At 47.2% G+C, this 14,353-nt stretch overlaps 1 protein-coding gene across 1 annotated transcript in view; it reads left to right on the top strand.

The window, feature by feature from the left end:
- FHAD1 (forkhead associated phosphopeptide binding domain 1) overlaps window positions 1-14,353 on the top strand; it is a 159,608-nt gene that overhangs the window by 64,416 nt on the left and 80,839 nt on the right. The window contains exons 6-7 of the mRNA XM_061160700.1: window positions 2,892-3,128; window positions 10,761-10,884. Of these exons, the coding sequence (XP_061016683.1) occupies window positions 2,892-3,128; window positions 10,761-10,884 (361 nt within the window). The remainder of the gene's footprint in view (window positions 1-2,891; window positions 3,129-10,760; window positions 10,885-14,353) is intronic.

The raw sequence follows: 14,353 nt of genomic DNA, 5'->3' as shown, positions 1-14,353 counted from the left end.
TTATCTCCCTCCCTTTGCAGATGAGGAAACTGAAGCTCAGAGAGGTTAAGTAACTTGTTTAAGGTTGCCCAGGGTAAGGAGCAGTGTTAGGATTCAAACCTAGGTCTTTTTAACTTCCCAGCGGGTACTTCTAACACACACATAGTAATCACTTGGTCAGCTTCGAGTGATGGAACAGTGATGATGGGTAAATACATTTCTGGCAGGAAGAAGTGAACACTGAAGTCCGGGAGACCCAAGCAAAGAAAGAAACTCATTAAAGAATTAGGGAGGTTCAAAGAAGGACAAGAGGTGAACTCAAACCATCCTGGGAAGGACCCAGGTCGATTTCTTCCCTCTTAGACATGACCTGAAAATAATTCTAAAAGAAGCAGTCTTCAATATCTCACTTTCCTCAAAGGCCAGGGCCTGGGCCTGCAGCAATTCTTGGAGCCTCTGAGGAGCAGAACCACCTGGGGTCTTTGTCAGACATGGAATCCAAACTTCAGGAGGTTGGGGGTTCCAACAAAGGTGTCCTGAGAAAAGACTCTAAGAATTGTTGCAGGGAGGTAAGAAGCCAGGCTCGGATTCTGTATTTCTTGCTGTGTAACAAGCCGCCCTGAAAGCGTAGGGGCTTAAAACAGCAACTCATTATTCCCCGGAATCTCCAGATTGATCTGGAAGTTTCCTTTGCTCCTGTCCGCTGACCTCACTCACTAGACTGCAGTCAGCCCATGACCTGGCCCGGCTGGTGGTCTCTCTGATGGCCCCCTTCCCAGGACTTGAGCCTCAGCCAGGATGCCTGGACTGGTGCCCTCCTTTTCTAGACAGTGTTCTCAGGGTTCCCAGGGGGCTGGAACACAAGCTTACAGCCTGTAAGAACTTGCCTGGGCATCATGCAGCCACACTTCCACTACCTTCTGCTGATTAAAGAAGTCCCGGAGCCAGCCTAGACTTAGAGAGCGGGGAAATAGGCTAGAAGGCAAAGCTGCAAAGTGTTTGTAGCCGTTTTTCAACCTGCCTCCATTTTTAAATTGGAAATATAGTGCAACCACAGTTATAATTTTTTTCTATTTATAAGCCATTTATGCCCTGACTTGCCAGGACTCCTTCAGGTGACAATAAAGAAATTAGCTTGGTGGAGGGGGAAGCATTTATTGGCTCCTCTTATTGGAATATTTAAAGGGTTTCTAGCTTCAGGTATGGCTAGATCCAGGAGCTTGAATCTTGTCATCAGAACACTTCCTACCACCAATCTCTCCCCTCTATTTCCCTCAGAGTCTGGCTTTCTGCATAAGGCCAGTTTTGTGTGTTGGAAAAGGCAAACTCAGGCAAACAAGCCTCTAAATGTAAGGTCTGTGGTCCAAAATGAGGCAAGAGATCCTCCCCCTCTGTAACTGATGTGTGAAATCTTTGAGGAAACTGATTGACCAGCTTGGGTCACATGCACCAGGCTCCCTCCAGGAAGGGCATTGGGGGCTGAGGGGTGGCACTCACCAGGAAGACAGAACCCACAGCAGTCCACCGCCCTCTATAAACATATTTCAGCACCAACACAGGGCCTGGTGTATAGTGGCTGCCAATGAGTGTTTGTTGCATGAAAAATAAATAAGCTCCTGGCTGATCATAACAGGATGAAAGAGGAGGAAACTGCCCAGGAGCAGGGAATCTGTTTGGTGCACTCTCTTGAAATTTTGCCACCAGCATTTACAAGGACCCAAAAGAAGACCCTTGGCAGCAGCTGGCAATGTCAGACAAGCTTCCTCCTGACTAAGATCCTGTCCTTCCCCAGGTCATAGAGCTGGAATGTCTTGAGGCCAACTGGGCAAGCTCCCGTGGGAATGAGCCAGCCTGGAAATTGCCTGTTTACCTCTTTTTGTGTTTGCCTTTGAAAAGGTATCTGGCGAATTTTTTTTTTTTTTTCAGTGTTTTTGACATTTTATTGATAACTGCTGGTGAAAAGCTTGGGGGATTTTTTTTTTCCACTTTTAGGAAACCCAACAAATTCTTTTGTTAGAACTTTTTCTTTGGAGAGATGGAAGACAGGGTTAATTATACCTGTGGGTGAAGTCTGCCAGCGATGTTGTTTTTCCAGCCCAAAGTTTACACCAGCCTGAACAAATAATCAGCATTCCCATCTCATTTACTTCCCAGATTCAGTGACCTGGAAAAAAAAAATTCTTACATAAATTGCCAGAGAGGCAGGAAGCACTAGAAGAGAGGAAGGGGAAAATAAATATTTCAGAATGTATTAAATGTTTTAAGTTAAAAAAAATAGCCCTCGTTATATGTAGAATGTGATTGAATAGAATGTTGTTTTCCTAGTTACCTTTCCTAGGTCCCCAGTGTGCTAGGCTGAATATTGTAAATAAAAAATTATAAACTTTCCAGCAACAGAAGTTCCCAAGTGGGATGGTTATTCTTAACATGAAAGGATAATTCTCAGGGAAAGGAAAGTTTCAGTACCTGTGAGCTATAGACATCCATTCATGTGTGTGCAGGTTTAGTCGCTTCAACCCCATGGACTGTAGCTCACCAGGCTCCTCTGTCCATGGGATTCTCCAGGCAAGAATACTAGAGTGGGTTGCCATGCCCTCCTCCAGGGGATCTTCTCGACCTAGGGGTCAAATCCACATCTCTTACATCTCCTGCATTGGCAGGCAAGTACCACCTGAGAAGCTCAGACATCCATGACAGATACCTATAGACAAGTACATCATTTCAACCAAATTCTTGACGCTATGAGGTTTTCTCAAATGACAGAGATAGCCTTGAGAATCTGCCTTGTCCTTCCCTGCCTGCCCTCACCTTCCCAGAGAATGATACCATATTTTTCCTATGTTTTTTTTCAATGGGCCCAGCCTTACACCCAGACCCACACCCACTAAACGTCCCATCTGGCCTCCACCCAGGATGAAATAATTCTGCTGCTGGGAAAAGAAGTCAGCCGTCTCTCGGATTTCGAACTTGAATCCAAATACAAAGATGCCGTGATCGTGAACCTTCAGAACGAAGTGGCCCACCTGAGCCAGAAGCTGTCGGAAACAGCCGCCTCCAGGCAGAATGAGAGGGTGGTCCCGCCCAAGCTCCAGGTTCTGGAGGAAGACGATGACGCCCAACAGAGAGAAATCCAGAACTTAAAAAGCCAGGTAGAGGGGAGGAGGGGCATGGGACGGATTAGCAGGCTGGGAATGGCATACACACACTCTTAATTGTCCTCGTTTAGTTGCTAAGTCATGTCCGATTCTTATGCAACCCCATGAACAGTAGCCCACCAGGCTCCTCTGTCCATGAGATTTCCCAGGCAAGAATACTGGGGTGGGTTGCCATTTCCTTCTCCAGGGGCATCTTCCCAACCCAGGGATCGAAACTGCAGCTCCTGCCTTGGCAGGCGGATTCTTTACCACTGAGTCACCAGGAAAGCCCCACACTCTTAATACTATGTATAAAATAGATGACTCATGAGAACCTACTGTATTGCACAGGGAACCCTACTCAATGCTCTGTGGTGAGATAAATGGGAAGGAAGTCGAAAAAAGAAGGGATATATGTATATATGTAACTGATTCACTTTTTTAAAACTGATTCACTGTACAGCAGAAACTAACACAACATTCTAAAGCAGCTTTATTTTAATGACAATTAGTTAAAATAAGAAAAACCAGGCAGGGCTCGAAGACAAGGGGTCAGAGCCTTAGAGTGGTGACTCAGGGATGGCTCTCAGGTGGAGCCCCAGGGAGCACCAAGGATATCCACCCAGATTGTTGGAAACAAGCGGTCAGCACAGATGGTGGGGAAGAGCACAGATCCAGGGAGGAGAGACGTGGCAGGTTCCTAGCCTGCTAAAAACAATATTATTAATACCTTTGATTAAGTGCCTTCTTCAGTCGTGTCTGACTCTGTGCAGCCCTATGGACTGTAGCCTGCCAGGCTCCTCTGTCCATGGGGTTCTTCAGGCAAAGATACCGGAGTGGGTTGCCATGCCCTCCTCCAGGAGATCTTCCTGACCCAGGGATCGAACCCTGGTCTCTTACATCTCCTGCCTTGGCAGGCAAATTCTTCACCACTAGCACCACCTGGGAAGCCCCTAACTACACGTACGATTCTACAGATGAGGTGATTGAGGCAGGCTCAGAGATACCTAGGAAGTTGTTACAGCTTGCACAGCAAATGAGAGGGGGCTGTGTGGCTTGAGCTCCCCTCTGCCACTTTGCATTTCCACCCAGCTCTATGGCTTTAGTGACCACCTTTCATGCTCACCTGGCCCCATCCAGAAAGGACTGGAGATGGGGAGAAGGAACCTGCCAGTGTTCCAAACGCCAAGGCCTTTATCAAACCCTGAAGGCAGCTGCTGCTTCATTTACGGAGAATTTCACCCAAAACTCTCCACGCAGGATGCCTGGATTTATAGTCAAGTTCCTTTGTCTTGAAACTAGATTTAAAAAAAAAAAATTTTTTTTTTTTAAGTAATGACTTTAAAATCAGTCACTGATCTTGTACATAAATTATATCTCAATATATGTACAAGTAGCTCAGTTGTGTCTGACTCTTTGCAACCCCACGGACTATATCGCCCATGGAACTCTCCAGGCCAGAATACTGGAGTGAGTAGCCATTCTCCTCTTCGGGGGATCTTCCCAACCCAGGAATCAAACTAGGGTCTCCTGCATTGCAGGTGGATTCTTTACCAGCTGAGCCACCAGGAAGCCCATATATCAACATAGTTGATAAAAGAAAGAAATTGGCCACTGATGAATTTTGGCCTCAGTGCATAAATCTGCTTAAAACCATAGCCACGTCTGGGGCCTCGGTTCCCTGATTCTTTGTTTACTGCCTTCCCCTTCTGTAACGGATTCTAGGTGCACAGTTTCAGTCCTAGAAACGGTGCCCTAGAAAGGACACAGGTTGTATGGGGAGCCTAGGAGATTCTATCAGGAGACTGTCAGCTCCATGAAGGCAAAGGTTGGTCCTAGTAACCTTCCAAAACTCTGATGGGTCTGTGTCTGTTTGTTCTTTATCCATCCATCTGTTCATTCAAATCAGTATTTGCTGGGGCCAACCCTGTGTCATGCTGTCTTCCAGGTTCTGTGAATTCACCACAGATAAGGAAGACATGATCCCTCCCCCTGTTTTGTTCTAGTGAGGGGGACAGAATAAACCAGGAAACAGGATATATGTTCTAGTATTTCAATGAAACGGTGACTCTTTTGAACCTACTTTTGAAAAAAACACTGGAAGCGGCAAGTCCTAGAGGAACCCCTCCTGCAAACAGCTGCCTTGACGTGTAACTGACTCCCTGAGGAGCATCTTCTCTTGAGCTGAAGCCAGTTTTGCTGAAATATCCTTTTCAGTTATCCTCCCATTTCAGAGCTTTCCCGAGCTAATGTCACAGGTACATGAACAAGGCTGAATTATTCTCATATATCTTTTTTTCTTCAGTTGTAACATATTTGACACATAGTATTATAGAATTGTCACATATCTTTGAATATCAGCCAGTCACAATTTGAGTATTATTTAAAGTGGCTGCTGATATCTGGGGAAAAAAATTTTTTTTTTTACAAAGGAATTGTCTAGAAATAATTACACTGATTCATCATCCTGTTACCTCCTCCACCTCTGGAGCTTTACTTATAACTGAAGGAGAATATTTTGTAACAAGACATCTATGAACCAGAGGCTGCCCTGGTTTGAACTCAAATCGAGTTCCATCCACTCATGTTTTAGCTTCTTCAATATTCTACTGCCGGCAGAACATTCAGCCAGAAGCAGAAGCCGCATGGCTGGTTGATTTATTGTTCTGATTACTGTATGCATTCTCCTTGGTCCCTGAAAGCATGTACATAATGACTTGCTCTCAAAGATCTTCGATCCCCTAGAAATATCGCTAGAACGTTCTTACCTGCATGTGTTCTTATATGCCTGTGCTAATTAGAAACCAAATTAGTATCTTGAAACAGTCACTCCTCCTAGCACTATTAATTTTCTTATGATTCTGGGCCCATTTTATTACATAGCATAACAGACATTAAACATCTTGGAATTTATGCCAATTACAGACAACATGGATATTTGTTTTGGTAGTAAAAGTAACAAAGAGGTTTGAAACACTCTTTTTTTCTTTTTTTTGGCTCAGCTGGGTCTTTGTTGTGCATGCAGGCTTTCTCTAGTTGTGGTGCACAGGCTCTTAGTTCCTCGACCAGGGATCAAACCCACATCCCCTACATTGGAACTTGAACTCTCAACCACTGGACCACCAGGGAAGTCCCTTGAAGACTCTTTTGAGTTTTTCAGCAATCCAAAATCCTAAAACTCTGACACTTAGAATGAAATATTTTAAATCTGTCAAAAACACTGGAGTCTTTAGAGGGGAACGTATGTTTTCCCTTCTGGAAGTTTGCCTCTGTGTGTTCTTCCTTATGCAAATGAACCCATTAAGCTGAGAAGAGCTAGAAACAGTTTGCTTAAGTGTTCCAAGTACCTTTTATGGGAAAGTTATATTCCACCACCACCACCACCACCACCCACCCTCTTTCATCTCTTCAGTAAGAGATGAAAGAATTTTTTTCACTCAAAGTCTAAAGCACAAACATGCAAAAGTATAGCCTTGGGGAGGCTGGTGGGCAGAGTGGCCTGTGTCCCCCACCACCACCACCCATAGAAAGTGGTCATGTATGGCTGTGAGACTTGGACCATGAAGAAAGTGAGCACTGAAGAGTTGATGCTTTAGAAACGTGGTTTGGAGAAGACTCTTGAGAGTCCCTTGGACAGCAAGGAGATTCAACCAGTCAATCCTAAAGGAAATCAACCCTAAATATTCATTGGAAGGACTGATGCTGAAGCTGAAGCTCCAGTACTCTGGCCACCTGATGCAAAGAGCCAACTCATTGGAAAAGACCCTGATGCTAGGAAAGATTGAAGGCCAAAGGAAAGGGGGCAACAAAGGATGGAATGGTTAGAGAGCGTCACTGACTTGATGGACATGAATTTGAGCAAACTCCGGGAGATGGTGGAGGACAGAAGAGTCTGGCATGCTGCAGTCCATGGGATTGCAAAGAGTCGGACACGACTGAGCAACTGAACTAAATAGCCTTGGAGAGGTTGGACTCCAGAGTGGCCTGTGCCCCCCTCCCCCCACCTTCTAGCATAGACCTGTCTCAATAATGTCTCAGATGCCCCAGGGGAAAAGTATCTGTAACTCCCGTAAATGTCATAGACTCTCAACTATGATGGTGCATGAAACGAGAAAGAAAACTTGTGAGACCTTGACACTTCCATTAATTCTGAGTAAGAATGACAAGATTTTCAGGCACAGAAACCAGGACCAAAGGCTGTGAGCGCCATCTGGTGGCAAGGTCACCACACCGTTGCCCAAGTACCTGGGAATGCCCGCCCCTTCCCCCCAATCTTTTTTTTTTTTTTAATGTGAAGCCTGCAGCCTGGTCTGACAGTAAACAAGGAAATTCTTGTATTTTATCTTCTTTTAAGATTATTTTTATTTAAGATATTGTGTCTCAGTTTACTCTTATAGCAGTTATTTTTAATTTAATACATGTTTTTAAGTTTAAAAAGCAAGGGGCTTCTAAGAAAAATGCTAAGAAATTATAGTGGGACCAGGAAAGAGATATGGCAAAAATAGTGAAAGTGGTATTTGAATGACTGAAGTTTAATAGCTGTCTTAGGGTGGGGTTGCCAGATAAAATAAGGACACCCAATTAAATTTGAATATTGGAATGTCTTCTTTAGCATATGTTCCACATACTGCATGGGACACACACGAAAATGTTATCTGTCATCTTATTTTAAGTGGGCATCCTTTTTTTCTCCCCCAAATCTGGCAACTTTACCTTAGGAAAACAAAGAAATTATGTCCTGCTCCTTGTTGCTTCTATTTTGATCTATCAAAACAAGCTAGCCCCCATCCTGTCTAGGGACTATGTGGCATTTCTGCCCCAATAAACATGTCCCTGTGGGAGAACTGAGTCCTGATGTCTGAAAAATCAAAGCAGCAAAGGCCCACAGCGCACCCTGGGAGGGAAAAGGCCTGGCCACTCAGACTAAGCAGTCAGGAGTCAGATGAAGAGGGAGGGTGTTCTGGCCCACCTCCCTTCCCCAGCCTCTCAGGTACCTGCTCTGCGAAGGCCGAGATGCGGCAGCTACTTTCTAGCCCTTACCAGGGCTGCTTTCCAAGGAGATCCTTCCAGGGCCCCTGCCCTGCGTGTGGATCCCCGGAGAGGGGCTGGCCCTCAAGTGGGTTCTCAGCCAGGGACTTCCAGAGTTCTCGCAGCAGCCAGCCCATGGTCATCCCACCCATGATTCCTGTATTTCCTGCTAATAATAACCACAGCAGTGTTAAAGTGAGCCTGAGCAAGACTTAAAATGCACACAAAAAGATTCCCAACTCCTTTCCCCAGAGACAGACAAGGGAAGCTGAGGCTAAAACACGCCATGGGTAGTCAGCTGAGAGGACTGTAACACCTCATCCCTCTATGCTGTGTGCCAGGCATGATCTGACTACTTGCACATGACTAATTTGTTAAGATACTTCTAACAGGGATTTCCTGGTGGTCCAGTGGTTAACACTTCAAGCTCCTGAAGCAGAGGGCATGGGTTTGATCCCTGGTTGGGGAACGAAAATCCGACATGCTGAAAAGCAGGGCCTAGGGAAAAACAATACTTCTAACAATCCTATCAGTCTGGGACTACCATCACCCCATGTACAGACTGAAGATAGAATATGGTGTATTCCTGTGTTCACACGGCCCTTAACAGGCAGAAACAGAACTTGCAGCCTACAGTCTGGCTCCCAAGTCCACACTGTCCTTTACAACCTCCAGCTTTTCATGCTGCTTCCTAGGGCCACCTGGAAAGGTGGAAATGGGCCGCTAGAGGCTGGGTTTGAATCCTGCTCCACCTCTGACCAGCCCCGTGATACTGAGCAGGGGACTTTACCTCTCCAAGCCTCCGTCTGCTCCCTTGCCAGTGGGAAGACTGATGGGAACAGCAACCTTCAGCAATGCTATGAGGAGTATCCATGTAGCATGTGCAAACGAGTTTTGTAAACTCTGGAGTGTTGTATGAGGTATAAGCTATCTGCTGTTCTCATTAAAGGAAATTCATTGTATAACTTGTTCCCATCTTTTGGGGGCTTCCCAGGTGGTGCAGTGATAGAGAGTCTGCCTGCTAATGCCCGGGACACAGGAGACATGAGTTTGATCCCTGAGTTGGGAAGAACCCCTGGAATAGGAAATGGCAACCCACTCCAGTGTTCTTTCCTGGGAAATCCAGTGGACAGAGGAGCCCGGTGGGCTACAGTCCCTGGGGTTACAGAAGAGTCGGATGTGACTGAGCACGCCCAACACCCTCCTGACTCTTGAATTTTGCTCTGCATACAGTCAGTGCTGGATGATTCGGCACCAACTGCTGGCCTATTTATGGCTAAAAGTCCACAGATGGTGATCTCGGAGAGGCAACAGTGAGCGGTGGCTTGAAGCGAGATCTTAGTTCCCTGCCCAGGAACTGAACCTGGGTAGCCGGGATAAAAACCAGGACTCCTAGCCACTGGGCCATCAACAGCTAGAGGCTAGAAGCAAATCTTCCCTGGCTCTTGCTCCCATTGAAAAATGCATTTCTTGTGGAGGCAAAAACTATTAAAAAAAAAAGAAAAAACAGGTACAAAGTTTATTGTTACGGACACAGCACCACAACTGGAAGAGCACACAGAGAAACAGTTTGTTTAGTTAAGACAGAGATGCACACCCGGAGAGGAGGCGTGGGCATCCCTTCAGTGAGGGATGCCCAGGACAGAGGTGGTTACATCATGTATATAGGGCAATTCTTTCGAGTCTTTGTTGTTGTTGTTCAGTGGCTCAGTCTTGTGGAACTTGTTCAAACTCAGGTCCATTGAGTCGGTGATGCCATCCAACCGTCTCGTCCTCTGTCATCCCCTTCTCCTCCTGCCGTCAATCTTTCCCAGTATCAGGGTCTTCTCTAGTGAATCAGCTCTTCGCATTAGGTGGCCACCCATCCGGTGGGTCTTTGTTTACCTTTGCCAATTATCTAGTTTCTTTTTCCACACCAGACCTACCCTAGGATCCTCCCCAACATGTGTGCACAGCTTTTTCCCAAGATAGATTCCAGCCCAGCAGCCAGTGAGGGATGGGGCTTGACAGCACATATTATGGGATGGTGACCCCTCCTTTGTTATCCCCAAGGAGCCTTTCTGCACATGTGCAGTGACTCCCTTGCCCCAAAGATGGGAAATATGTGACCTCTTGGTCTTGTACTCAAACAAGGTTTTGCCCCTGTCTGTCCCTGACACAACTGATGTGTCCACAGGAGACAAAGTCCAGCCATTTACCCTGTCATTTCCTGTCATTATTTCCATCTCAAAGTGCAAACAGGAGGCTAGTTGTAAATGACTAACCTGGAGCCCACCTACCTCCTGTCTTGGGAAATGTAAACAGAAGGCTGGTTGTAAGTATCCAGCCTGAAGCCCATCTGCCTCCTGCCTCAGTCACAGGAAGGGATCCAGAGCAGGGGCACCTGAGCCCCTGGGTGACCACAAAGGTAAGTTTGTGTCTTGATGATGTAGGACACGGTGGTCACTGAAGGAATAGGCACCCTCCCATCTCTCCCACTAGTTATAACTGAAAAGCTTGGTTTCCCCAACAGCCCGACCCAAGATCAACCTGACTCTTTTTGTCCAGCCTTGGAGAAGTACCGCATGTCCTGCAAAGCCGGCTGGCCCCCCTCTGACTGTGTGTTGCCTCTTCCCACAGATCAGTGCCCTGCAGCAAGGCTACAGCCAGGTGCTGTGCCAAACCCTGTCTGAGAGGAACTTGGAAATCACGTCCCTGAAGAACCAGGGTGAGAACTTAAGGAGGGATAACGCCATCACATCAGGTGAGGTCCTTCTGGATTTGCTCCTGAGAACTGCCTCTCTCCCCCTGCAGACATCACCAATCTATCACTGCACCTGCCTCCATCCCCCTGCAGACATCACCAATCTACCACAGCACCTGTGCCCATGACCTGGGTGCAGCCTCAGGGATCTCAGCACCCACCTGGCCACCAGTGTCAGTGAGTTAGATTTCTCCCTCAGTGAAGATTTCTTGCCACCCTCTTCCTAGGGCAGGGCCTGATAAATACTGGAGAGAATGTTGTATCTTGACCAGGCTTCCCAGGTGGCTGGCTCAGTGGTAAAGAATCCATCTGCCAGTACAGGAGATGTAGGAGACCCAGGTTCAGTCTCTTCTGAGAAGGTCCTCTGGAGAAGAAAATAGCAACTGCTCAAGTATTTTTGCCTGGACAATTCCATGGGCAGAGGAGCCTGGCAGGCTACAGTCCATGGGGGTCGCAAAGAATTGGACACGACCGAGCGACTGAGCACACACACATGTATATTTTGTCTCCGAGGTCTCCTGAGCACCAGCCCCACCAGGGAGAACATAGAACAGTGTGACTTGGATGGCTCCACAAGCCAGCCTGCTTAAGGGCAAACTAGAACATGGACAAAATGGGGTCACCACTTTGGGTACCCATCATCTCACCGATTTTCACCCAAGTGCACTTGGGCCCAAGTGAAACATTTTCTAATTGACCAACAGAGGTGGTTCCCTGATAAGGGGCTTGGATGGGGGGAGGGGCAGCCCACGCATAGCTGTGGCTGAGCCTGGACTCCCTGGATTCCTTCATTCCTTCAGCATGCTGACTGAGCACCTACTAGGGTGCTCAGACAGAATTCAGTGAGAGACAAAGTGATAGGTAAGAAGTGGATTTGTTTAGAGAGAAACACACTCCACAGGCAGAGAGTATGGGCCATCTCAGAAGGTGAGCGGCCCTGAAATATGAGGTGGTTGATTTTTATGGGCCAGGTAATTTCATAGGCTGATGAATGGGAGGGTTATTCCAAGTATTTCGGGGAAGGGGCAGTGATTTCCAGAAATTGGGCCACTGCCCACTTTTTGACCTTCTCTGACTGACTGACCTCAGAACTGTGCTGGTACTGGTGGGTGTGTTGTTGTCAGTCACCAAGTTGTATCCAGCTCTTCAAAACCCCGTGGACTGCAGCACGCCAGGCTTCCCTGTCCTTCACCATCTCCTGGAGTTTGCCCAAGTTCATGTCCATCAAATCGGTGATACCATCCAACCACCTCATCCTCTGTTGCTGGTGGGTGTGTCACTTAGCTATTGCATTGCAATCAGCATATAATGAGGCTCCAAGCCCACTGGAAGTTGGATCTTCTGCCAGCTTGGACCTAGTTGGTTCTAACCAGCTTATGTCACATCCTCAAGGGCTCCGTCATTCTTTTAGAGATTGTGCTCTTCCTCCTTCCCTCCTGTTTCAGATGGGCAGCGACAAACCAAGAGCAAGTGAGGCTGTGCGGGGTGAACATAGGACTGAGGCTGGATGGGGTCAAGGGGTCTGGGTTTTATTCTAAGGGTGATGGGAAATCAGTGGGGTTTTTAATGCAGAAAATGACCTGAAGAGGACCACTCACAGAAGGAGGGAAGGGAGAGGAGCAGGTGACAGGGAGGAGGCAATGAGCCTGGGAGTGGCATGTCGCTCCCAAAGTCCCCGGCATGTAGCAGGAAACATGCCCACAGCTGTAAAAGCCAAGCACATTATCGAGTCACGTATGAATCACTCTCCATATATGAATTTGTGCTTTTCCCCGGCCTCACTGTGCAACTTACCACTCTCACTTCCACCCCCTCCCAGCCCCAGGTCCCTGCTTATGCGCCTCCCTAACTTGGAATGTCCTCAGATATTTGCTGAGCACCTCCTCCAGGTTTGGTATGGTCTGGGAACCAGGAATGTAAGGATGAACTCACTGGTCCTTGCCCTCTCTCCATATGTCTGCCAATCAAACCTCATGCAAGCATCAAAGCCTGTCCTGGATCCCACTTTCTCCAGTCAGGGAGTCAGACAGACCTGGGTTGGGACAACGCTTGGGATGAGCTGAACTCACACCAAGTGTGGAGGCCCCAGAGGGATTTCCAAGTAACTTAACTGTGTCCTATGGGCAAAGCACATTTTTAAAATGAAATTCTGGATCATTTCATTTTTTATTTCATATTTGTTGTTGTTGTTTAGTCACTAAGTCATGTCCCACTGTTTGTGATCCCATGGACTGCAGCACGCCATGCCTCACTATCTCCTGGAGATTGCCCAAGTTCATGTCCATTGAGTCAGTGATGCCATCCAACCATCTTATTCTCTGCTGCCCCCTTCTTTTGCCTTTAATCTTTCCCAGCATTAGGGTCTTTTCCAATGAGTTGGCTGTTCGCGTAAGGCGGCCAAGTTCAGTTTAGTTCAGTTCAGTCACTCACGTGTGTCTGACTCTTTGCAACCCCATGGACTGCAGCACACCAGGCCTCCCTGGTCAAAGTATTGTATAAATATTTTTGGTCGTGCCTCATGGCATGCAAGATCTTAGTTCCCTGACCAGGGATGAAATCTCTGCTTCCTGAATTGGAAGCATGGAGCCTTAACCAGTGGACCGCCAGGGAATTCCTCATATACCTGCTTGACTAACACCTAGCAATAAAAGTAGGCCTAATGTTCTTCCAAGAAAGAACTGTATGAGATAATCCAGTACCACTGTATTTAGGCATCTTTCTTCCCACTTTGGGTTTCCCTGGTGGCTCAGCTGGTAAAGAATCCGCCTGCAATGCGGGAGAGCTGGGTTCGATCCCTGGGTTGAGAAGATCCCCTGGAGAAGAGAACGGCTACACACTCCAGTATTCTGGCCTGGAGAATTCCATGAACTATACAGTCCATGGGGTCACAAAGAGTCGGACACAACTGAGCAACTTTCACTTTCACTTCCCACTTTTCTCCAAAGTGATAATTCAATAACGGAGTAGTTATCTATTGCTATATAGCAAGTTATCCCAAAATGTAACGGATAAAACAACAGCTGATATTTATTATCTCACCCAGTTTCTGCAGTACAGGAATTTGGGATGGGGAGGTGTATAACTTAATTCTCTTGAATTGCAGTCAAGATGTCAGCCGGGGCATCAGTCATGATACCAAAAGCCTTACCGGAGGCAGGAGGAACCCCTTTCAGAGTCGCTGCCCATGTGGCTGTTGGCTGGAGGCCTCAGCCTCTCATCACACATACTTCTCCCGAGGGCTGCTTGAGTGTCTTCACAACACAGGGGGTGGTTTCCCCCAGAGTGAGTGATGCAAGAGAGCAAAGAGGAAGCCGCAGTGTCTTTTATGACCCAGCCTGGGAGGTCACATTGCATCATTTCCACAGCATCACGTGGGTTACCCATGTCAGCCCTATTCAGGGTGGGAGGGGCGACACAAGGGCATGAATTCCAGGAGGCAGGGATCATGGGGGCCATGTTGGAAACTGGC

Source organism: Dama dama, chromosome 14, assembly GCF_033118175.1.
Source record: "Dama dama isolate Ldn47 chromosome 14, ASM3311817v1, whole genome shotgun sequence".
Taxonomy (NCBI): Eukaryota; Metazoa; Chordata; class Mammalia; order Artiodactyla; family Cervidae; genus Dama; species Dama dama.
Note: the sequence above shows the minus strand (reverse complement) of the source record. Positions and strands in the feature narration are given on the sequence as shown.